Below are 26,339 nucleotides of genomic sequence, written 5' to 3'. Positions count from 1 at the left end.
TTTCTTAGCCACAGAAAGGGACATTTTATAGTAAGAAATACTTACCTAAGTATGATGTGCTTATTTTGTGGAACAAAACCAAAACAAAAACAAACAAACAAACAGAAGATCCAACATAATACTGTAAATTATCTTACTGATGATAAAATACATTTCATTGCTGTATCTGTTTTACACCTGATATTATACATATCTTGTGTGGATTGCTGCATAGCCTCTTCTTCCTGAGGCAAAGGCTTCTGATAAATCAATCACCACATCTTGAGTTTCATACAGTATTTCAAGAAATTGTTTCCATGGCTATTCCATCTGTTGTGCAGGAGTATCAACTACTATGACTGTTTTAATATGACAAGTGGATAAAATTCACAAATAGCTGAATAGCCAGTGTGATTTGCTAAATCAACATAGATGCTTATGACCATAAATCTCTGAAGTGGTTTTCTGTCCCACTTCATTTTTTTCTTTTAAATCTTTCAGTCTGTTTTTGCTTTTTCAGAAATTTGGAGTAAGATACTTTCAACAGCTGGACGACTTGGAGTCAATATACCAGAGAAATCAAAGCCAGCTACACAAAGTACAAACCCACACCAACATTCACTCAGTTCTTAAAATATGTGTATCCAAAGTTCGATCAAAAAAATCTTAATTTTTTTTCCAAATGAAATTAAACTGTAGTGTACTAGCCTAGCATAAATCTTCTCATCCCATACAATATTCAATAAAGATTTTGAACTCAATGATCTGCAAGGTGGAATTTATTTCTCACACACAAGGTGTATAGAAATGGGAGAGATAAAATTTATGAGATATACTTTTATACACAGCTAGTCTTCCTTGGTAGGCCACTTATCTCAGAAGGAGCAGCAGGCTCTATTTGTGTGATGGAAAACAGCCATCAGCCCACAAAAAGAAGGAAAGGTGTCATAGTTTATCTTACCAGGGAGAAGCACTTAATGCAACGGGGAAAGAAAGGGGGGGAAAAAAAAAAAGCAACCAACAAACAAAAAAACCAAAACCAACAAACAAAAAAAAACCCCACCAAGACAGCACTCCAGTTTGAACCTTTATGTTAAAGTGAGCTGCTTTCAAGCTCTTGACTAATAAATAAAAACAAGTTTCTGCCTGAGAAGCACAAAATACACTGAACAAGTATTTTACCCTAAGAAACACAGTTTATTTCATGCTCAGTATTTCCTGAGACAAATCCCCCCTCCCTGAGGACCATGCTCCACCAAACATCTCAACTTCTTTCTCCCTATTCTACCACGCTCCTTCCCACTACCAAGAATTCCAACACCCAAGAAGTTGTCTTTTCAGGTCACCATTGCACATTCCAAGCAGTTGAATGAGAAATTTGAATTAGATTTTATAAATTAGCCATATTTGGGTGAGTTGTAAGAAGGGGTTTACAGTTGATAAGACTGATTTCATTTCCTCTTTTTACTTAGTGATGGTCTTTTACTCCTTTTCTGCATTCTACATCTTCTGTGATCTGAGATCATAACCACCCCTAATCACACCCTCATAAGTAGTGCTCAACACACTTGCTGGCTTTTTTGCTTAGAATATTTAAACCTGATGACATAGGCAGCACACAAACACTATGTGAACAACCAGGGCAAGCCTGCCCTAAGTGAAGCCAAAATTTGTGTTTCCTACCTATTGAAAAAAAATACTCAGTCTTTCATTTCAACTTAAGGTTGAAAAATGAAATTAATAGCAAAGCTGAGCTGAAGGAAGTTAGCAGTTATGATGAAAAACAGGAAAGCTAAACATTGCATGAGTAGGGATTGCAGCTTGAGTTGACACAGGAATTATTGGAGTTCAACCAATTGCATTACTTGACACCAACCCTACAGCCATCAGGACACCCTTGGGAATGATCCAAAACTTTCACTTGGTCTTGAAACGAAATCTCCCAGTCAGCCACAGAGGCTGGAATTAAGCACAGGTCCCAAAATGAGTAAAATCAGTTTCAAAAATAAAGTCAGAAAAGTTGATAAACTCCCACAGAACCAAGACTTCAACTGCAAATGTCTGCAGTGTTTCTTCTGCTAAAGTGAAGCTAGGATATGCTTCTGAGGAAGTAAAATATGACTGAAACATTGGTAAAGAAATGAGGGTGGCGTCTCACAGTCCAGGACTAGGCTGGAGTACAAGGCAGAAAAAATTGTCCTCAACACTAATAAGCCAGTCAATCCTGCACACCTGAAAGCCCTACTTCTCCTAAAGACATCCATAAGAGCTCAGACATTCCTCTAACTGTCCTTCTTAGAGTTTCATCTTTAGCTACAGCAGACTAAAGGCCAGCTACTACCAGACTGCACAGCCCTGACCATCAGACCTTGACCCCTGTTCAATGGCCACTTCAGCTCTGTTCCCCCAGCAATGAGCTGATTCAAGGGCACTAAGACTTTTCTATTTTGCTAGAGTATGTTTTCTGCCAGTTTATTTCTCTGCACCGGTGTATCATAGGTCATATGAGCAGCAAAGTGGCAAATGAGAAGCGGAAGGTGCGAGCAGGAAGGAGAACAAGGACTCAGGAGAGTCAATAAGAATGTCTGCCCTTTCTGCAGCTCCTAGCCAGCACAGCAGGTAAGTTGTCATGCATAACCCACTTCAAAACATGAATGCCTGGGGTGGAGAGACATGTAGAAAATTCTATCAGTCTCACCCATCTAATTTTGGATAATTCAAAACAGCTGTTGCAACTGGTTCTGAAGACAAGAAGGTTCTTCAAGAGAAAACAGCATCATTCCATACACCATACAGGCAAAATCACAGAGTGGCTTTTGAGGACACTTAGTGGAAGTAACCACTAACAATTCATGAATTCCAATACTTATGTGCAAGATATCAGTAACAGTTCTTAAAGAATTTAAACAATAAATTCCTAATGCAGTACAAAACTTTGAGCAACTTACACATAATTAAAATTTTTTGGGGGGAAATATCTGGAACTAATCATGTTGTTACATTACCTAGAGGTTACCTTACTTTAATCACTCATGTTTTCCCTTCTAGTGCTGATTATAAATTTTGTACTTGCACAATTACAGATGAACCTAAGGAAATGCATACTAAAGACAATCCAATCCACAAACTTATTTTCATCATTTTACCAATAACCACAAGCAGAGAGTATTTATGCAGAGCATATTAATATTTTAAAACTTTCATATTAGGGACTGCACCATGCAGAACATAAATACAGTATCAGATGTGCATTGCAGATACACAGCAAAACCTAAATTGAGTAAAATCTACAACAATGCTACAACTTAAATGGTCAGTCACAGCTTGACAGGACAACAATTTTGATACCATACCTTTCAAATTACAGAGCAGTATAAGCATGAAAATTGTATACACAAAATCCCAACACAGTAATAGCTTTAGGGCCCTTTAAAGCATGCCTAAAATTTTCATTTTCCATGAATGACAGGCATGGCAATAAAAACTCTTGACCTGAGAGAATTTATTTTTAACAATGCCTCTCCCTTTTCTGTTTCTCCTGTTATTAACAGGAGCAGAGCCAGGTTGGCAGCAGCAGACATGAACAACAGTCTTGAGACCACAGGGCAGGGGAGGAAGGGAAGGAGATTAGCAGTGACCCATATGTTACCTAAAGCAAGCCCAGAGTACCCAAAGCAGTGAGGAGGCACCAACTGAAGACCAAAATACTAGGCAATGAAAAGAAGGATTTACAGCTAAGAGAACCTGAATTACATTCTCAAAACAAGCCCTCAGGATAAATAAACAGTCGGTCAAAAGCACTCACCAAGGGATGTTGCTAACAGTAACACACAAAACTCCTGGTCCACTAGAACTCCTGACACACTAAACAGGATGCTGTGAGGGAAGTAAACCAAACCAACAGGCAGGCCAGGACAACTTCTTATGAATGCTATCCTGAATGCCAGAGCTTCCTTCTTCCCCCTGACTCCAGAAAGAATGAATGGGAGATGGAGACCATAAACCTAATGTCTGCTACAGACCTTCTCTGGACAGGACACTGGAGGAAAGCAGTCTTTGTCTTCACTCCATCTCACAGAAGACTTTGCTGGCAGCACGGGACAGCAGCCTGAAAGCCACTTCTATGGCTTCAGCTACCATGAGGGCAGAAAAAAAAAACCCCATTTCTATAGTGCTTTTCATAAAGTTGCTTCAACACTATGGAAGTTGAGATGGGGAAAGGAGCGTCTCTTCCAAGGAAAATGCTGCCTTTTTTCAGACTGCCATTCAGCTACAGAGAGAAACGTTACTGGTGGTGGTGGTGTTCAATTTCTCAGGTCTTGGGAAACATTATGACAAATGTACACAGAACCTGAAATTATGATACTTTGTATAGCTTCTGTCTCACATACAATTTTGTTTCACGTTCTTTGCTCTCAGTTCACACTTCAGGTACATCAAGAGTCAGCGCTGCAATTTCACTCCTAACTGTCAGAAAGCTCCATCAAATTATGGCTATTATTCCCAGGATTATCCTATCCTGGAAGCACAAAAACATAATTGCTCCTAATACTCACACTGTGATTAATAAGATTTTTTTTTTTATATTCTTGTACTCCACAAGAAGTTATGCATCTTGAAAACTACTGGAACTCTGTCTAGAATTTTGACTGGCAGTGAAGGGACACCAAACACATCATATAGCTCACATTTAAAAAACCTTATTGACTTACTGACATGGCACCAAGTCATGCTGACCAGCATTATGTATTTATGTTGTAAGTCTAAGAATTACGTTCTTACATATGTTTAAGGAATTTTAAAAGCATTGTTGTTCCATTCTATAAACAACCATGGAAATACAATATTCTACAGGAGAGAAGAAACCCCAGAAAATGTTTTATACAAGCAAACTATAAAACATGGATATTGTTTTATATCTAAAGAGCTATAATACTTAATGGTCTTCATTTGATGACAACTGATGAAAAGTTAAAAGTCAAAGAATGAAAGAATCAAACATTTGTTTTCCACACTCGAGAATCCCTGTAGAACAAAATATACGTATACAAGGAACACCTAGAGCAACAAAACAGGATGTTTTCAAGAAATTAGCCTACATTTAAATCTATTTCTGTATTAACCAGCAACAGAAGTATTTTTTCAGATATAAATACGGAGGCAGTGTAGATTTCACAGCCTTGTGCATTACTGGAAGTCACACATATGCAAAACATCACATAAAAAAAGAGCATCCATTAGTTTGCACCTAACCACCCAGCAAAGCTGGAAGCAGCAGAACTCTGCTGTTGTGCAAAAAGAGACACTCTGGTGCTTAAGGAAGCATCTTAGCTATTGCTGAATGAGAGAACCTTCATGGAGAAATTTCCATTGCTGGAAAGCCGAAATAATGAGCTCCTCTCCTCTCTTGACTTCTGTGCTGCAGTGTGCAAAGGGTACACTTGAACAGTTAACAACCAGCTCTCCTCAGGCAGAACAACACAACTCTAAGCCACACAGTCATAGGAAGGATCACACAATCACAACCACTCCCCTTGTCACTCTCTGACTTAAATGCTGCTTCTCCCCCCTTAAAAAATTCCATACTATGGTTAAAACTTACTGGTATTTTTGTACATTCGGGCTGCCATTAACTTGGACACTCCAGACTTTAACAATGGTATGCCAACTTCCATGGTGATGAATCTTAGTAGCAGTAATCGTATTCGTAGAAATAATATAGAATAATAACAAAGCAGCCAATTTAAGAGTGTGTCAATGCTGAAGATACAGGACTGAATGCACACTTCTGAAAGTAAAGGCATTTCCATTTGGCTATTTTTAAATCAGGTGAAATCAAGCAAGGAGCAGACGATTGCTGGCCTCTGTTTAGTACACTGTAATCACCCAACTATTCATCTTGGTTATATTTCCCATACTGCAATAATGTTTGCATCCCCTCTAGCTTATCACCACTCCTACCTTTAATGCTTTTTTTTTCTCTTTCTAAATGTGTTTAGAAAACTTGCAGACATCCAAAAATACATTCATACTTCCCCTTAACCCACTTCCAGAGTCTGAACTTCTGCCCTTACCCAAACAAGAAATCCTTTTATTTCATAGTCTATACATAATGCTATTCATCCCTTATTCTCATATATTAATTTCCCTTAAAGCATAAATGGTACAGCATTTTGAAATAGAGTGGTGTTATCTCTTTTTTTCTACTTTTTCTGAGACTTGGATTCTATAAAGTTTGTTTGCTTGCTCCTAAGTATCAACTAAGACTTAAATATTCTTGCAGTGGATTCTTGTAACTCCAAGGCATCAGAGAAACGTTTTGTGAAAAGCAAACAAACACCAAAGATATCATTGACTTCCACTTCATTTTGATTCCAAATCTGTAATAGGTTGGGTATATTTTCAATTCAAAATCTGAGAGTCAGACCAACATTAAAGAGGTATTAAAGCATGGAAGAACCCATAAAGAAAACTTTTAATTATCAAGAGAAAAAAAATCTTTTTGGTTGCATTCAGCAGGAAATTGTTGGAAAAAGATGCTGGCCATTCCAATTTTGTCACACTACAGATACTGTTGCAAAAAACATACCATCATGCAATACATCATGTTCTACCAAGACACTGCTTCCATAGAAATACACACTGCCAACACTATATCAGAACTTGCATTTCAGAGCAAATCTTTATGTTTCCTATTTCAGGGCAGCATTTTGTATAATTACTACCAGAATACCATTCAAACAGCTATGCTATTGTATTAAACCATCTACAGCAGAGCATTTTAGCCCAGCCTTGTATTAAAAAAAAAACAAACAACATGATCCTCTTCATTAGAAAAGACAGGGTTATTTGAAGTAAGACAAAAATCACAAAAGAGGAGATAGTGACAAAAATCTGCCACCTGCTCTGCATACGATGTAGACCTAAAAAATTTACTGTCACTATCAAAATAGTACCAACAGCCCAATAAGATAAGGAAGGGCTATTAATCTTTCTACCATTAGATGCACTAACTGTATGTGTATATATATATATATATGCTCTTGGATATAAATACTTCAGCACTTTAATTCCACAATAATATTCACTTTAATTGAGGTAAGACTAAGCAGAGCTACTGCACTATCTGAGCTTTCCTTTACAAAACAAACTGCCCCCAACAGCCAACCTTAGCCTGCTTTGGTACATCAGACCCTTGCTGTAGGAACTTGCCCAAGGTCATAGAGTTAGTCAGCAACATAACAAGCCTGTGACCCCAAATCCTGGCAAGACCTTGCTGCCTCTCAGCAGGCAGTCCGGAAGGAAGATACTCTGCACTTCACTACCCATCTTCTGGCACACCCAGCACTTCTCACACAGCCTAAAACTGCATCAAACAACATTCACTACTACAAGCAGAGAGACAAAAGTATAGAATTACATATTAGTATAAAGCCTCAAACATTAATTGCATATATAAAAGGATTGCTAAAACACTAAATCAACGTTAAGAACTAGACTTTTTGTTAATTTGTGTTCCTGTACTGCCACCTAAAGATCAGAGTGAAAAACAGGAACAGTAGTGGACAATGTGACTGCTATCTGTAGTCCTGGAAGAGAACAGTAACGTTTCTCTGACACCTCACTTTGAAAAAAGACCACACCAGATTCAACCAGATCGATGAAACCGTTCTATTTCACAGTTTAGCAGTACTTTACTAATTGCCTAATTTCTATACATTAAAAAAAAAGGTATCTCTGTATGGATGTACATATATCCTTTAATCAGATAAATGTCAGCTTGTCACCTTGGACAGTCTTGATCTATACTCTCTGTATATAACTGTATAGCCGCAGTATATTTTGCAAAGGAAGACAGATTGGTGGAGATATATTTTTGACTTCCTTATTTACCTTTCTTACTTTAACTGCTATCACTATATAGAAAAAACAAACCAAAACAACAAATTAATAGCATCTCATGATATAACAAGCTGGTAATACCATTATTTCTCCAAACAAAACATGCCCTGGCTAGACATCTACATCCAGATTCACTTTTATTCCACCTGTTGTTGCACTCAGCCTGTCTTCTGAAGTCTACAGCCTCTCAGAACTTCAAGCAGAAAACGTTCAGTCACCACCCTGAAGGACTCTGATGTCAGGAGTCAGACAGCACAGACATAATAGCCAAAAATCTTTTGAGTTTGGTGCATATTTGGGGTTTTTGGAGGAATTTTCGTTGGATTTTTGCTTTGGTTGGGGTTTTTTTTCAATATGCTGAAGATGCAAGGTGCCTCTTATAAAATGCAAGCATCACCTGGAATACATTGTCAGATTTTATTTTGATTAAATGAGAAATATTCTCATGCCTGTAAAAGACATGAAGCAAATCACCTGGTCTGTTTCAACAAATGAAACTTCAAATACCTTCAAAATAAGCCCCTTCCCCCTGGCCAAAAAAAAAAAAAAAAAAAAAAAAAAAAAAAAAAAAAAACCAAAAAACAAAACAAAGAAATTAGAGCAGAGCAAATCCCCTTACAAAAAAAAAAAAAAAAAAAAAAAAACAAACAAACAAACAAACCACAAAAATCAAACCAAAGCAAAAATCTAAAAAAGAAAAGTTAGTAGTATCGAACTTTCTCTTGTCTCTCTTCTTCACGTCTTGGCAATTATACAAGGGTTTGGCTCATCTAGCAGAATGTTTCAGGTATTAATATACAGATGTTCTTTTAACAGCTCTGCCATAATCCAGCTTGCCGGGAAACTGCTCAAGGTTAAAAAACATTTTTGCTTGTTTCCTTCTAAACAAACACAGAAAGTCACTATGCGCTTGTCGGTTTCCACCGGTAAGGATTTACGGGAGGCAGGCATTTATTTACGGCATGTCTGAAAGCCACGTGCTCTGTACGGGATAACCCAGACACGGAGCTCTGAAGGCGGGCGCCTCCTGAGCTCTGCGAGCCGCCGGGCGCAGCTCCCTCTGCCCCGCCGGACTCCCCGAGCGGAGGCCGGACCCTCCCAGCACCGCCAAACTGCGCGGAGCAGCGGCACCGCACCGAGCCACGCCGGCACCGCACCGAGCCACGCCGGCACCGCCGCCTCCGGCCAGCCCGGGAAACCGCCCAGGAACAGCAGCGCCCGGCAAGAGACGACAACTTCAGAAACGCAGTTTGAAAAAAAAAAAAAAGTCCCCAGTTAAAAACAGCGGCAGGAAGCGGCAAGCCCCGCACCTCAGCCCCGGCAGCACATAGCCGCAGAACCTGGCACGGCCGGCTCCGCTCCGGAGCACGCTCCCCACCCCGCCCGCCACAGCCAGCTTCCCTGGGGGCGCGGGCTGCCGGCCCGCAGGCACGGCGCGGCCCCGCCCCGGCGGAAGGGGCGGCGCTGGCTGCGGAGCGCCGCGTTCCCGCCGGTACCTGCGCAGGCAGCGCTCGCACACGCTGCCCAGCTGCTGCTTGGTGAGGACGTAGGCGAAGGGCACGTCGCTGTAGAGCAGCTCTCCGGGCCGCACGCTGCGGCGGGAGCGGAGGCCGCTGCCCTTGCCAGGGCTGTGGAACCGCTCCAGCGCCGCCGGCTCCATCCTAACGCGCGCGCCGCCACCGGAGAGGAGAGCGCGGGTGCCCCGCCCGCCTGCACGTGACCGGGCGCGGCCGCCGCCATCTTAAATCAGGGCAAGGCCGGGGGCGGGGATGGGCCTGCAGCGATTAGAGCCCGGCAGTACGGCACACGCGTGTCCTGGGCCAGCGCAGCCCCTTGCCTGGAGAGGCAGCTGATAATACATATCACAGAATCCCAGAGTGGGTCCGGTTAAAAGGGACTACAGTGCGTCATCTGGTGGAACGGCGCTGCTCAAGCAGGGTCATTCCAGAGCGCATTGCACAGGACTGTATCCAGAGGGATCTTGAATATTTCCAGTCAGGGGGACTCCACAGCCTCTCTGGACTATCTGCTCCAGTGCTCCGTCACCTACACAGTAATGAAGCTTTTCTTCATGTTCAGGTGGAAGTTCCTGTGCATCAGTTTCTGCCCATTGCCTCTTGTCGTATTGTCGGCACCACGGAGCACAGCCTGGCTCCATCCTCCTGGCACCCTCACTTTAGATATTTACGCCCAAAATATTAAATAGTTTGGTTTACAAAGGAAGGGATGTGATAATGATTTAGTCAAAAGACATCCCCGAAAAGGCTGAGCTGTTTGTGAGCTGGCATCTGGGTGTATTTCTGGATCTCACTGTGATCTGAATGCAAAGAAATGTGACTGGGCCAGTAGCTGCACCTATACTCTGATGGTATTTCTCACTGAGAATGCACCCGATACACCAGATACTTTTTGTCAAAACCATGAGTCAGATAAAAATGGCAATAGAAAAAGCCAGACCCTTGCAGAATTAAATAAGAGTATTAATCTGAAATGTTGCTGCTCAAAGCCCGTGAAATAAGTGCTTTCTGTATGGATCTGCATAATGTTCATTCATTTACGAGATTACACTCATGATGCAGGCTAAATGTGCTAAACTGCAGATCGACTTTGGTTTTCCTCATCAGGCCTATAGAGGGAGGTAGGGCTTGTGTTTTGGAAAGGAGTGTTGATTCGTGCTGTCAAAGAACACTGAGACATAGACCTTACAGTTCTGCCAAGCAGCTGTGCTAAAACCACTCTGTTTTGTTCTCAGTAACTATTATTTCAGTCTGCAATTATTTTCATCCAAGTTGCAACAAGGTGATAAGGAATGGCAATATGCATATCTAAAACACTGCTATTAGGAAGAACCAAGGTACATAAAGCCAGAGGATTCTCACAGAAAAATATATTTTGACATTTGCTTAATGATGCAATGATGTAATTCATTACCAAAATAACTGACAGCAGTCTAGCTGTTAATGAAATCATTATGAATGTTACTATGCTTATCTTTATCTCTTCTAGTAAATTTTTAAAATGTGTTAAATTACAGTGATACTGTGACTTTCTCAAAAATTAACCTTATTAGCTATTAAAATATCAGGCAATTACCTCTTTATTTGGCCTCTATGCTTTACTTCTTCACCTATTAAATGTTCTGCATTTTCCTATCTATGCTGTTTTAGTTGCTAAGCACGCATCACCCAAAACCTGTATGAAAAACAAGCCCGCTAATAACAGAAATTAACATCTGCCTCTCTTAGTGGATAAATTTAAGAAATGAATGGTCAAACAAAAAGCATGAACCTAAAGGGCTACCCATGAACTGCAAAAAGTGCACTCAGGGAAGAGCCAATATAAATATATAATACCAGATGTAATTTTCATTATTTTCTCTTTTTTTTTTCTTGGCAGGTTTTCTCACTTATATGTCCAGTAACACAAAAAAAAAACCTTGCAAAGTTTTGCAAAACACATCTGAGGGAATGCCAGTGTTCTGTCTCACTGACACACAAACAAAATTAAAATCACAACCTTGAAGAGCCCAGCTACTCTAGGAAGATCTGAAGTATGTATATCTGAAGAAAGGGACTTCCATCAGCTTGGCATAAGCTGTACAGGAAGTAAGCCTCACAAACTTGAAAACAGATTTTAGCTGACATTGCATTTCAAGTGATATGAAAACATAATTGCAGTAATTTTCTGTATAGATAAGCTTTCAAACTCAGCATTGAACATTTTAATGTAGTGTTGGATATTTGGGCATCTGTGTGAAGGGCCTGAAGAACTGATTCTGGATATCTACGTCTACAGGTTAGTGACAAATCTGCCTAGGAGGGCCATTCAACAGTCTTTGAGCAATGGTGATCAATGGAATGCCCAACTTGGATAAGTTGTTTTTGGAATCATTAGTCAGAATTTTCTCGAAAGCATAATGATAGTAGGGCTATATATCCTAGTAAGTAAGTGCTTATTTAGCCCAAGAATATATTTAGTTGAATTTAATCCCTGTTATCAGCATGGTATTTTAATATGACCAAGACACACACAGACTTAAACAGGTCAGACTTCTCAGCAGCTGTTTGAAGTGCATGACACATTCTGGACGGAAGAAGCTGTCAGGGAGTGTAATGAGGGCAGTTTTGTAGGAAATATCACTTAATTGTGGCTGATGCTGCTGAATTAGTCATACATCCTTACTGCCAGGAGACACCGTCATGGAGCTTTAGCTTTCTATCTCAGGACTGCGTGTTTTACATGAATCTAGAGAAACAGCTGCAGTAATGAAATAATTCAAATTCTGCTCCTTACTCATAAATCTGCAGTAGCCATTCCAAACAACCCAGCACAAAATGGATTTTTTTTTTTTTTCTGGGAGCAAAATATGGTTCAAAACACAAAATGTTAAATTTTGGATTGTACAAAATCTGTGTCACAGCATAGAGTAGCTATCAATTAGTTGAAAGCTTGTAAATACAGACAAATCTTTTATGAACACATATCTCTTGAAGAGGTCTCATACTTTCAGTGTTGGTGTGCTAGTGAAAAATCTATTCTAGAATGTTAAATTAAAAATCACTGCAGAAGCATTTTAAGCACAAATTCATAATTTTTAAGCGTTTTAAGGACATAATTCATTCACATAGATTTTATCTGTTGGTTTTTTTTAACTGGGAAATTTACCAAACCATTCTACTTTATTTGTATCTTCCCTGCCCCAAACATGTCAATTTCCTTCAAATGACAGAAGCAAGCTCAGGAAGTTCTGAGCTGTTTGTTTATTTGGGGTTGTATCAATAGGATCAACCACATCAGTGCTTAGAGACTTACATTATGAGTAATGGACTGTTTCATTTGGTGTATCTTAACTATTCCTAATTTCCCTTGGGCTCCCTGTGCTTGCTGCATGTTGTGTTCTATCTGCTGGGGACAGTCAGTGTGCCTATTTTTAGCAGTGACAAGTTGAACAGCCCACACAAGGAAAGATGCAATAGCTGTTAAACAAGGATATAATGTGAGCGAACATCTCCCTCTGACTTGTCCTTCCTGGAAAAGTTACTTGTTATTTCCTTTTTCTCAATGTTTACAGAAGAAAGGTATAGCTTTGCTAATTAATGTCTTACAAAGCTCAGGTCAGAGTTTTCAATCTACAGCCTAACAGATTGTGTTCATCTGACAAAACAATTAATTCAACATGCTTCTCAGGAAGCCTCAGTTTCTTCCCATCACATTTGCACATCCTAAACTATACCACACAATCTGTTTCTCAAGTTTTGTGCTGATATTTCCATCAACATTATCATTAGCCTGCAAGGCTGAGCTCTGATTATTAAAATGTCCAGTGCTGAACAGGTTTACAGCCAGTACAGACACATTCCATCGTAACAACCCCTTATCACAGCATCTACTGGATTAATTACTGCAAGGTCACAAACCCTTCTTCTGGATCAAAAGTGAACTGACTATATAGAGTTCAACTTAACTGACCTAATTCCAAGTGGCAAAATTTCTCATTAACTGGACCAAATTTGTTTCTGTCTCTGTTTGGCTTTGTTATGATTTAAATATAGGTAAGTAGGAAGAGCTTAGGCAATTTCTAGCACAGTCATAATTTTTTTTTCCCAGACAGATGGCACAAGTGATGAGGGCCACTAGAAAAGACTTGGCATCTCTAAAGTTACAATCAATATATCAGCTATGATATACTGGTGCTTTAACAGGGAGTGCCAAACACCATTTTTGGGCAGCTCCTCAAAATAATTGGAAGAGCATGAGCAACATTTAAAAGTGTTCTACTAGATAGTGCGTCACATGTAGTTCATGTTTCAGAGGTTCAAGTATTAAATCAGTCTTGAGGAAAAAGAGTTATGAAAAGGAAAAGAACACAAATAGTACAGCATTGGTTTAAAATGGTAACAGAAATGTATGACAAGCCTTTATGTACAATTTAAAATTTGAAATTGAAGTGAAGGTTTAACATTATCCTACAAAAGCTAAAATCCTGCAACAGTAGGAATTACTGAGTGAATAGCATCAATTGATCAAGTATATAGACCTACTTAATTTTCACTTCCTGTGTATTTATTCATATACAATAGTAATTTTCAATCTTTTCCATGAATACTAAAATAATTTTTATAATGGCAGGCATTTCTATCTCTATTTCACATTTGTGATCCAGGCTAAACATTGCTTACACTTAGCCTTAATGGTGTGTTTCTGTGGAGCATTAAATCTCATTTCAAGTCCCCAGTTATGCAATATTCCTTCCACTTACAGACTCCTGCTGTTAGTCTCTGCATTGGATTATTAAGTGCTGCTTCGCAGCAGCATCAAAATAAAACAAATTTCTTTCTCTCAGTTTGTGTTTGAAATGTTATCAGCACACAGTTGAAGAAATTTATTTAGGCAGTGGTGGTCTTACATTTCATGTATAGAATACTTCTGGTATGTTGGAGGTGTAAGACATCTTGCTGCAACAAGAGCAAGGTGTTTTGATTCAAGGTGGGGTGGGGAACCAGGCCAAGAGACAGAGCAGTCTTGCAGAACAGCAGATAAGACAGATACCATCTAATGAGACTGGAAAAGGTGGAATTCCTTCTGTTAATGCAAGGTTGCCATTCACTGACAGTTAACTATGACTGTCTCTGAAACAGTCAGAGATGTAAGCAGAAAGGAAGCCTCAAATCTTCACAACCTGCACCAGAACACCAGCAAGGCTCTGAGGCAGACTGCAAATTAAGCCTCAGCCTTTCCAGGAGTTTCATTGTAGTATTACAAAAGCTCAGCAGCAGCTTCAAGAGGAAGCTGCAGCCTAGCTAGCAGAGTGAACTGAGGCTGCTCAAAGGCACTTTGTCATCTGCAGCCAGAACTGCAGGAGGAAGGCAGAGATGAATGCTTATCACATTTATACCTCACACTAACCTTAATAAATACAATTCTGTTTTCATTGTTTGGGGCACTACTGTTATTCACAGCCTGAAAATAACTCAGCCTTCATCAAAATGGCATTTTATAAACTAGCGCTTTGCTAAAGAAGTGTATTTTTTGCCACAGCTCTTTCCAGAGGCTACAATATACAACACAAAAACAGTACAACCTCTCAGCATTGTTGAACAACAACAGAACAGTTACATGGTCAAACAGAAAGAGAATTTAGGAACGGGTTGCCATATGGAGTACTATGGCTAAAAACAGAATTTTAATAGCATATGGGTTTGAGTAATTTTTTTGGTACATGTATTATGCATTAAAGATATTGGTAGAGGGTTCAAATAAGATGACTTTTAAAATTATTCATACAGTACTGAATATTCTGATGACTTTCAGACCTAAAATAATCCCTATGCATGTGTAGATGTTTGTGTATTGTATTACAGACTAGTACATTTTGCCCCTGTTATTTTCAAAAGAAATAAGTGTTACAACTTTTCCTCAGGGATATCACAATCTTTATTTTAAGCAACTCCTAGTTAATATTTTATCACCCTGTCATTACCTTGTCTTCTATTAACATACCACTATTAGTTTATTACATTTATTGACTTTAGGCTGCAAATTCAGAAAAGCAGACAATGTTGCAGACTCAGTGGTGGTAGAGACCTTTGTATTTTGTGAATCTGTCAAAAGGGCATTCAAGTCACTAAGCACTAAAATAAAAACCAAACAAAGAATAATTTGGTCTGTTAACTTTTTTCAGATGTTGTAAATACACAGCAACAGTGTAACAAAAAGTTGCATTTAAGCAGTACATCCCAAAGTAGCATGAGCTAATAAGCCCCTGCAGAAGTGGCAAAGCTTGTCCATTCCTGATATGATTGTGTGCAAAGCTTGTCCATTCCAGACAGGATTGTGAAAGATAACTGTGAATTCATTACTTTCATCCTAAGTAGAAGGGCTCTTGTTACTTGCTAAATGTTTCCTGTTTGGACAGGAAATCATCTAGCTAACAGTATCTCCGATTTTATTTAAATCACTTTTTATCAAAGTAATCTTCCAGAAGCAAAGGTGATCTTCCAAAAGCTTTAGATTTATAAGTTCATGGTCCTTGTACTTGCCAAGACTTCATCATGGAAGAAGCTCTCAGCAAACAAATCGGAGTTTTGCAAAGCCTCGAAAAGACGCTTATAGTCTTCTGGATACAAGTTACACATTACAGCATTTTTGGGAATTTCTAGTGCTTTCAGTAACCTGTCACTGTTGTCCAAGCTCCAGGAACTGAAACAAACAAACAAAATCATAATGGAGCATTTCTTTCTGTGAAAAATTAAAAAGCAAGAAACATTATCTGAAGGTTCACTTCACTCTTTCACAGCCTCTAGAAGAAGCTAACCTCTTCTTGTAACACAAGTTACTTTCAATCTATACTGCAAACAGGAAGAAACCTCTGCTATTAAAACACATCAATAGCAAATAAAGCCCCCAGCACACACAGACAATACCAAACCACACAAACCTCCTCATTACAGGATGGGTGATCTCTCTCCCTCATCCACCCTAAATTCCTAAGTCAGTAACAGGCATTACAGCCTAAGAAGGGTGTTTCAGTGCTAGAGAAATTAAAGCCAAGGATGACTCAGTTTAGCATGAACTAGTGACTTACACCTCCCAGGTATTTTCTTCTGCAGGTAAACAGATGTATCCACCCTCCCCCATCTACATCTTTGCTATGAAAGCTATACTTTCATAAATGTGCACATACATTAACTATTTCCCAGACAGGAATGAATTGTATAAATACACCGAAGATGCATATTAGAAGTCTTCAACTTCCTGGCTGAAGGATCAAGTGGAGATGAGGTATACCACTGAGCTTTAAGAAAGAAATCCATTAAGGCTCTTTCCACTTTTCTTTCTAAGAGAGCTACTGTAATTTAGTAGCTTATTTTTTTCCCCTTTCTGGAAATTAACTTTCATAACCTACTATCAGCAAATGAGAAGTATATTCAATATTTTCATCAGCAAGAAGTCAATGCCTTCCAGACTGTGAACACCTTCCATTTCTGAGAAACAGAAATCTACTGATCATAAAAAAACATGAATAGTTTGTATAATTGGTAAAGTCTAAAGCCTAATTTTTTAATTAGGTAACAGCCATTTGAGGACATCCCCATTCCACCTTCTATAACCTTCAGCTGTTTTCATTAGCATGACTTTGATGTCTGTTGTAAGCTGAATCTCTTTCAGCTTTTAATTTCTGTAACTGCAAAACTCTTGGTGACTTTATTATTGTGTCTCTAAAATAAGTGAAAACTTCTTACAGATACATGACCTAAGCTCCACTGGAGGTACAGGAATATACATTCTAAATACTTTCCAACCTTCCTGACAGGAATGGTCCCCAAAATACTGTATAGTAGGTTCCATAATGAAATCTTCTTTCTACATGTTGATGATTAATTAAAAATTAATTAATGAGGGTTTTTTTATAAGGCAGTATTTCATATGCAAATAAACACTGTTTTGGGAACATATTTCAATATTTTTAGATATTTCTCTGAAGTATAAAAACTGTAATTCTTTCTTACTTACTTTAATCTATCCATTAGTTTAGACTTAGGTTTAGCAAAAGACTGTTTCACCATGAAAATAAAGGTAGATGCATTTGAGGGCTTCAAGCCTCCTGTAAAAAGGTTTTGCTGAGGAGTCAGTCGTACCAAACAGAAATGGTCATTTGGCAGCCGCTGCAAGAAAAGCAAGAAACATTATCTGAAGGTTCACTTCACTCTTTCACAGCCTCTAGAAGAAGCTAACCTCTTCTTGTAACACAAGTTACTTTCAATCTATACTGCAAACAGGAAGAAACCTCTGCTATTAAAACACATCAATAGCAAATAAAGCCCCCAGCACACACAGACAATACCAAACCACACAAACCTCCTCATTACAGGATGGGTGATCTCTCTCCCTCATCCACCCTAAATTCATAAGTTGGTAACAGGCATTACAGCCTAAGAAGGGTGTTTCAGTGCTAGAGAAATTAAAGCCAAGGATGACTCAGTTTAGCATGAACTAGTGACTTACACCTCCCAGGTATTTTCTTCTGCAGGTAAACAGATGTATCCACCCTCCCCCATCTACATCTTTGCTATGAAAGCTATACTTTCATAAATGTGCACATACATTAACTATTTCCCAGACAGGAACGAATTGTATAAATACACCGAAGATGCATATTAGAAGTCTTCAACTTCCTGGCTGAAGGATCAAGTGGAGATGAGGTATACCACTGAGCTTTAAGAAAGAAATCCATTAAGGCTCTTTCCACTTTTCTTTCTAAGAGAGCTACTGTAATTTAGTAGCTTATTTTTTTCCCCTTTCTGGAAATTAACTTTCATAACCTACTATCAGCAAATGAGAAGTATATTCAATATTTTCATCAGCAAGAAGTCAATGCCTTCCAGACTGTGAACACCTTCCATTTCTGAGAAACAGAAATCTACTGATCATAAAAAAACATGAATAGTTTGTATAATTGGTAAAGTCTAAAGCCTAATTTTTTAATTAGGTAACAGCCATTTGAGGACATCCCCATTCCACCTTCTATAACCTTCAGCTGTTTTCATTAGCATGACTTTGATGTCTGTTGTAAGCTGAATCTCTTTCAGCTTTTAATTTCTGTAACTGCAAAACTCTTGGTGACTTTGTGTCTGTAAAATAAGTGAAAACTTCTTACAGATACATGACCTAAGCTCCATTGGAGGTACAGGAATATACATTCTAAATACTTTCCAACCTTCCTGACAGGAATGGTCCCCAAAATACTGTATAGTAGGTTCCATAATGAAATCTTCTTTCTACATGTTGATGATTAATTAAAAATTAATTAATGAGGGTTTTTTTATAAGGCAGTATTTCATATGCAAATAAACACTGTTTTGGGAACATATTTCAATATTTTTAGATATTTCTCTGAAGTATAAAAACTGTAATTCTTTCTTACTTACTTTAATCTATCCATTAGTTTAGACTTAGGTTTAGCAAAAGACTGTTTCACCATGAAAATAAAGGTAGATGCATTTGAGGGCTTCAAGCCTCCTGTAAAAAGGTTTTGCTGAGGAGTCAGTCGTACCAAACAGAAATGGTCATTTGGCAGCCGCTGCAAGAAAAACAGAGTAAGTCACTGAAAAAAATCACTTTTTAATACAGTATCTATCTTAAGCCAAGAGTTTCATCTTTGCCATCAGTAATATTTCTTATTATAAGTCTTAACAAGATGATTTCATCAGAAGATGAGGCTTCACCTCCCTGTGCCTCAAACAGAAAAAGAAATAGAAAACAGAAGAAACATACTATCACTTGACGTTTATTTCTATATTTTTAAAATGGACTTTCTTAGTTCAAATAGACAATACAGGCCTGATGTGAGTTTTCATTGTATTCCTATGCAAGGTATCAGACCTGCTGTTTTTATATAAAGCTACAATTATGTGAGTGACACTAAGACACTATCGCAACATGAGGATTTTGTAAAACTGGGACGAAGTGGAGTCTTCAAAGGAAATAAATGCACTTCTGTATTGGCAGCAATGGATATATTAGAGCTGACATCTGTACTTCTGAAGTTGTCCTGGTACGTCTTGCACAGCCCACCTGATGGGGCTCTCCACATGGCTTTCCAGCAACACAACTAAGCACACAAGGCACACCCAGTCACATATTACAGAAGTATTGCAAACCACACTCAATACAGCACCATAGCAGTTTTCTGGGGAGCATGAAACTCAAAAATATTAAGTAAAAGTGCTTTTATATTATCAGAATTAAATAAGAATATTCCTTTGTTATACAAAGGAACACCATTACTTTTCCAAAGGAGAGAAGTAAATAACTTTACACTAAATATTTTTGCACTTCCCAGATTTAAGTTCGGAGACTCATGCTTTTCCACAATTAACTTACACATGAAATCTATAATAGACATGTGAATAACTATTTTAACCAAAACTAGCAGCACACTGATTGTGTTATTAACTGTGGTAACACTTGTTTTGTTCAAGCAGGTAGATGTGACTATCAGTAACTTTCTCTGAAAAATACTTGATCTATTCATATTCCTTTATGCTGTTTACTCACTATATTTTTTCCATCACAGACAATAAAGATACTAGTTTATTTCAGTTTCTAAGAAAATAGCAATTCTTCACTCCACTTTTGATGAATCTCTGTGCTGCCCTAAATTTTAATTAGAACAGTTCTTAAAAAACACATCTGTAGATGCTGCTACAAAGTTACTTTAACCTTTCATTAAAAGTAGTTTAGCTGCATCTTCAGAAGAAAAGCATATACAACAATCTTACCCCAGCTTTTGGTATTGCCAGTCCCCCATTTTTCAAAGTAGTTGCAAATGAAGACCAAGGTTCCTATGGGAGGAAGCAAAGGTATTATGTATTACGGAATTAAAGTGTTTTGTTAGAATAGAATAGACTATTTTAGTTGGAAGGTACCTACAGTGATCATGTAGTCCAACTGCCTGAGCAATTCAAGGTTGGCCAAGCTAAAGCACGTTACAAAGGTGCAGCAGGCAAAAGGCTTGTCAGTATTATTAAAGACTGAGGCAAAAGAGACATCAAATGCCTCCACTTCTACTTTGTCCCTGTGAGTCAGGTGACCTCCTTCAAAAAGTACTATTCTTCAACTTCTTAATATTTACCTTAATGTATACCTTGTAGTATAAGGTATTTGGAAGACAATAGACAGTGAAACCTTATTTTAGATTAGCAAAACGTTTAAACTCTGATGGTAGGTTCCTAGAAAAACAGAGCACAAAGATAAATCTGAAAAACATTAACTGAAAGTTGATGGCCATGTGCTCATGAGGAACTGGGGGGACAACATAAAAAAAACCTTTTAAAACTAAACCATACCATGTTTCACAAGGTAAGAAGGTACTGACTTGTAGAAGCAGGTATACTTAGAACATTAAAGCAGCAAGACTCAAAAAAATTTCTACTGAACACAGCTTAGGAAGTCAAAAGCATATATGTTGGCAAAATTCAGAGGATATGACAAAGAGCAGACTATGACAGATTGGAAAAGCAGACTTCTAGTTTCACACAACCATCAGAAAAATGGAAAAGGTTTATCTGGTGTGTAAACATCTTTTTTTCTGTCTACTAGAATCTGAGAATAAATGTTTTTGAGTACAATGGCTTTCAGTGAAAACACTGACATCATAGTGAATAAGAATGTTGCTTAACTGAAAGAGTTATACACAAAACATGATTGTTTTAATTTTTTACGAAAGTTTTCCAACAGTTCTCCAACTGATTTAAACATCAAATTGCTTTCAATTAGTTTGCAATGGTAAACTACTATAAACCCTTTACTAAATGCATGTCCATACACAGCATTAGGCCATATCAGCTGGTACAAAACTCTTACCTTATGCAGTAGTTCAATTTCATACCCTAGTTGTGCAAGTACAGTAAGTGCTTGATAGATCTTTGACTTCCCAGGCTTTGCTGTTAATACCTAAAAAAATGGCAGAGCAAGAATTTTTGTTACAAAAACCAAGACTGTGTCTTTATCTAAGCAAAATTCACATATATATATATGTATATAAAAAACAACAAGAAATTCAGGTAAGTCTAAAATTCCAAGGTAAAGTTACATTAGGCCTCTAACATGTGCTTTGTGTTATTTTAATTTATCTTGTCAGAAGACAGGGCTAGAAGATGAAATATTTGAAGTATTTCTTCACAGCAGTTATTTGGATAACAGAACTATGTATGACTCTCCAGCATATACTTTCTGGTCCCTTTTAAGGCAGAGAAGTTTCACACAGAAGAGAAATAAGGATTAGATTTCATATAAAAACCGTAACTTTGGCAGAGTTATCAGTTTGCATTGATAAGATAATATTCCCAAGAAGACACACAAAGCAGAGTAAGTAAAACATTAGATGACCATGCTGACCATTAAGCAACTTGCAGAGTCATCACTCTCATCAATGTTATAAATCAAACAACTCTTAGGGCAACAAAAAAAGAAAAGCTTATGAATATTCTCAAAAAGGGCAAGGGAAGAAGTAAATTATAGCAGGAAGATTTAACTTTGTGTAATAGATTTACACAGTCTTGTCATATGATAAAAAGCAAGAACAACCAACAAAAAGGAGTCAAGAATGTCTAGTTAAAGAAAGTTCAAATAGCTTTTACTACACACTTCTTATGTAACAGAGTTCACATTATAACCAGAAAAGTTAATTAAAAAAAAAAACAACAAAAAACCCATGAAACAGGGACTGCCTTAAATGAAAAGGCTGCCCTGGATTTAGTAAAAAATCTGACCATTACAACATACCACACAAGTGAGTATTTCAGTGGTGTCCAAACTGGTATTTCACAGACAAATATACTTAAGACATTTAATTTTTTTTTCAGTGGGGCATTAGACACAACACTTGTGTGTAAGCAGACCTGGAAGTCCTTGTCTACTTCAAGTAATTAAAGGCTTATGACTCTGTACAAACCTCCCAGTTTCATGGGGCGGGGGGAGGAAAAAAAGTCATCCTTGAAGTACAGTTCTGGAATTTTGGGACAGCTTAAATTAGGAATATGTAATCTAGAAAAGGCTCTGCACTTTAGTGTATAGGGCATTAATGAAAAGGAGTGTAAATAATTGTATTTTGCTTCTATTCTTTTCAGTACTGCATACAAAACAACTCAAGCGGACAAGTGCATCTCACTGTATTGGTATTTAGTGACTTGGAATCCTCTTCACTTGCATTTTTGTGTTTTGAATTAAGTCTTCATTAACTACTACCCGCAACTAGTAAACAAACTTGTTGCAAAAGCATGGCACAGAATTTAATCACTTCACAATTTACCATGGAAAGCAGCTAGTCTGCTGCTGCATATACTTCTCAGGGACCAGTCTTCACATTTTTAAGATCCGTGGTTAAATGACAACAGAATGTTTCTTAATAGTGCTATCACTGCATAAAGCAGACAACTAGGAAACTGACAATACTGAATAATTCTGGTAGAAAAAAAATTCACTAGCAAAAGCATTAAGTATACAATACAAATTAATAGTGCTATCACTGCATAAAGCAGACAACTAGGAAACTGACAATACTTAATAATTCTGTAGAAAAAAAATTCACTAGCAAAAACATTAAGTATACAATATAAGTGGGTTTGTGTTCTGTGAAGCACTACACCTTCACTACCAGTAAAATGCCTTGCACATACCATGTACTCTTTTTCACTTATGAAGAGGTTGAGTTCTACTCTTCCGTATCTGTATATGGAACTGCATTCATACATGGCGAAAAGAAGTCTCCAAAGTCTGTTTCTTTCCAACTGTTGTGGTACGATTCCAAAAATTTTCAAAGGCACATCTGTTTCCCACAATAGCAAAAAGTATCTTTAAAATTCTGCAGTATGTATTAGACAATCTCATTAATTCTTATGTCCAAACTACAAAAAACTAAGCAAAGAAAGTCTGTGAGTTCATGTTGTTCAAGAATGAATACAATTCAAGCCTTAGTCAAAGCTAAGCCCAGTTTGCATTAGACAAAAACTTTGAATTACAAGAAAACACCTAATTATCTGATATTGCCATGGGGAGGGGGGGGAGGGGGTTCTGAAGCTATCATGAGTCTTAAGCAAAGCTGAAATGTAGAAAACCGCATCTATTAATCCAGCATGTGTATTAAACAGAACATATACCTCAAGCAAATCCCAAAGTTTTTGCCAAACTGCCTATGCACCCTTCAAACATATGTGTTTGTAACATGTGGGATTATAAACATATACCTGCCCTCCAAGGAACTGCTGCTACACCCAGGGTTTCAAAAAGTTTGTCAGAAGACACAGCAGGTGGTTTCAAAGCTCCCTTTGCCAAAGGATCCATTCTGAAGAAGTCACCATGAATCACCTTTAACTGCCCATCCAGGCTATCCTCTAGGGACTGAATAAAAATACCTTTAGTTGAAGAAATCTGGATACGGTAACTAGCTTTGCAAAACACCCAACCTGAACACAAAAATGCATTCAAGCATTACCTAAAATTGTTACCCAGTCAACAAGAGTCAAACCTCAGAGCTGCTTCTTACAGTTGATAAAAAGAACAGCTTCTTTCTTTCAGCTGATAAAAATAATTGCCCCCTTCATTGTGAAGTGCATTTTGACATTTTTTGTGCTCTTCAACTTGAGCTTTAAACCACATTCTTAAATTAGTAAGATGTTCTGCAATGTTTGTAAAAAGTCACACAAACTACTAAACTAAGTAAACAGCTTCTTTTAACAATTTGAAACTAGAATTCTTCATATTTGTGGAGAGGATTTTATACACATTTTAAGTCAGGTGAGTCATTGGTTCCAAACTAGCACTGTAATGCAAACCTTCTAGAGCAACTTCTGCAGCTCTGTGTCTGACCCCCTTTGAATTCATGCAAAGGCCAGGTGAGCAGCAGAGGACAACACATGTCAATTGTAGGAAAACAGATTAAATAAAACTGTGAGATAATCAGAATAAATAAAAAGTATTTTTACAAATTTTTTGCAGCTTCATACAGAACTCTAGCTTAAGCATAAACATCTACAATGGCTCCGATCAGTTTCAAATTTATGCATGAAATTTTATTTATGCATAGACTCTGTATGACCTTGAATTGCTACATACACAAAATGCCAAACTAATTTTAAAATATTCTGCATTTGTGATGTACAATGCCAAACTATATACTGTTATTAGGCATTATGTCAGATGTTGCAAGTAACAACCACTGCCTAATTCCTTTTTGATTGAACAATTACACAACAATTTAAGCTAATTTCTTATTTTCCCTTTAATTTTGTTTCAGAAACATGCAACTGAATCAAAGGTATACCTGTAAGTCTGTAAAAAAATCTGAGTTACTTTCCAGAGCTACCACTCTAAAACCTGCATCAAGCAGAGATCGAGTCAAAATCCCAGGACCTGATGTAGGAAAATAAAGAAAAAAACCCCAAAAATTAGGATCACATTTTTGTTTCATAGTGATTACCTTTAGTGATTTTTCCAACACAACACTTGGGACCTTCAACAGGAGATAGCTTGTGTTTGTTAAACACACTTCAGAACAAGTTAGAGAAATGATTTACAGGCATCCTGCCCGAGATTTCTCACTGTATTACACTGAGCACAGCGTTACAATTAGATCCTGAGCAGCACTGAAGATAACGTTTCGAATATTTCTATTACTTTTTCTTCTGCCAACTGAAATATACTGGGAAACCTTACTCATATTACCTTTAAAACACATTCTGCAGAAATGTAAACAAAAAACCCCAAACTATTAGGTAACTGCAGAGGATCTGCCATAGCCCATAATCCCGGGTGTGCTTTTACTGATAAAGCTCGCCTACAAAACCACAGCACTACCTGACAGAAAATGCCACCTCTGGTCACTCTACAGCAAAGTTTTAACACGAGTGCCTCAAGCCTCCAGACTGCACCCTCACTCATCCCCCAAGCTCTGCTGAGCGAGCCCCCCAGGCACACCCCGCGGCCCGCACCCAGATGTCCCGGGAAGGTGCCGGGCCGCGGGTCCGGGACATCCTCCCGCCGGGATTCCGGCCGGGGCAGCGCCGGAGCGCAGCGCAGCTACCACCCCCGCCCGAGATCCCGGGAGAGGCACGGCCCCGGCCCCGGCCCCTTCCCGCAGCGGCAGCCAGCGCTCCGCGGGGCCGGGGTGCCAGCAGGGCCGGTGGCGAGGGGCGGCAGCTCGCACTGACCCCCCAAGGTCACTGGGGCGCGCCGGAGCCTCGGGCAGCTCACCGGGCGCGAACTCGAGCAGGACGGGCTGGGGGCCGGGGTCGGCTCCGCCCTGCAGGCAGCGCCGCACGGTGCGCGCCAGCTGCGGGCAGGCGATGAAGCGGCGGACCACGAGGCTGCTCCGCTGCTCCTTACGCACCAGCCGCTTCTCCTTCGCCGGCTCCGCTACCCGCAGGGACGGGTACTGCCGCCCCGCCGTCACCCAGCACGGCGACAGCGCACAGAGCAGCGGCCGCAGCCCCGCTGCCAGCAGGCGGCCGCAGCCCGCGGCGCCGAGCGGGGCCCGGCGCGCCAGCATCGCCGCGCCGCCCGCGCCGCGCTTCCAGCTCCGGGAGCGTGATCGCCGCGGTAACCGGGGCGTCACTTCCTCCTCTGCCCGGCCTCTCCAGCGCGCTTCCGCTCCGCCGTCGGAGGGCTCTCCGCCCGCCGCCCGCCCTCTCTATGGTGCCCGCCCCGCACCGCCGGCAGCCTGCGGCAGCACCGGCCCCCGCGCCTCCACGCCATGCCGGCTGGCGGGTCCCGGCCGCCCGAGCCGCCGCGGAGCTGAGGTGAGCTGACAGCGGCTTATCCGCAGCGGGAGGAAGAGGGGAAGATGAGATGCTTCCCCCGGTGCCGCGCACCGCCGCCGCCGCCTTCTGCTCGCGTCGGCCGCCACCGGGCGCTCCAGGGGCGGGTTAGGGCCGCCGGGCGGGCGGCGGGAAGGAGCCGGT

General features: G+C 39.6%; 3 protein-coding genes across 5 annotated transcripts in view; 1 reads left to right on the top strand and 2 right to left on the bottom strand.

Moving 5' to 3' along the window:
* The window catches only part of SMYD3 (SET and MYND domain containing 3), a 383,240-nt gene extending 373,467 nt beyond the window's left edge, over positions 1-9,773 (bottom strand). Inside the window, exon 1 of the mRNA XM_041404314.1 lies at positions 9,378-9,773. Within this exon, the coding sequence (XP_041260248.1) occupies positions 9,378-9,541 (164 nt within the window). The 5' untranslated portion in view covers positions 9,542-9,773. The remainder of the gene's footprint in view (positions 1-9,377) is intronic.
* A 5,524-nt stretch (positions 9,774-15,297) lies between these two features.
* On the bottom strand, positions 15,298-26,012 carry TFB2M (transcription factor B2, mitochondrial). The gene is made up of 8 exons (XM_041404487.1): positions 25,633-26,012; positions 24,704-24,792; positions 23,628-23,781; positions 23,061-23,209; positions 21,247-21,336; positions 20,163-20,225; positions 18,810-18,961; positions 15,298-16,080 (listed from the first exon to the last, which is right to left on the bottom strand). Exons 1-8 carry the CDS (start codon positions 25,925-25,927, stop codon positions 15,894-15,896), a joined length of 1,179 nt encoding a protein of 392 aa, XP_041260421.1. The 5' UTR covers positions 25,928-26,012; the 3' UTR covers positions 15,298-15,893.
* Positions 26,013-26,028: 16 nt separating this feature from the next.
* The window catches only part of CNST (consortin, connexin sorting protein), a 55,282-nt gene continuing 54,971 nt past the window's right edge, over positions 26,029-26,339 (top strand). For 2 of the 3 annotated variants that reach the window (XR_005952669.1, XM_041404484.1), the window contains exon 1: positions 26,029-26,177. The gene's annotated coding sequence lies outside the window, so the exon portion shown is untranslated. The remainder of the gene's footprint in view (positions 26,178-26,339) is intronic. The other variant, XM_041404485.1, reaches the window with a different exon arrangement.

The sequence above is a fragment of the Onychostruthus taczanowskii genome, unplaced genomic scaffold (assembly GCF_017590055.1).
Source record: "Onychostruthus taczanowskii isolate IOZ18803 unplaced genomic scaffold, ASM1759005v1 scaffold21, whole genome shotgun sequence".
NCBI lineage: Eukaryota > Metazoa > Chordata > Aves > Passeriformes > Passeridae > Onychostruthus > Onychostruthus taczanowskii.
This window is presented reverse-complemented; position numbering and strand designations above follow the sequence as displayed.

Bases quoted from the DNA above. Each gene is read 5' to 3' on its own strand.
- TFB2M (XM_041404487.1), bottom strand. From the start codon at position 25,927: ATGCTGGCGCGCCGGGCCCCGCTCGGCGCCGCGGGCTGCGGCCGCCTG. The intron at 23,782-24,703 runs GTATACCTTTGA...ATTTTTATTCAG, and splicing joins ATTTTTTTACAGACTTACAG to TCCCTAGAGGATAGCCTGGA. The intron at 21,337-23,060 runs GTATGTGCAAGG...CCATTTTTTTAG, and splicing joins TAAGTGAAAAAGAGTACATG to GTATTAACAGCAAAGCCTGG.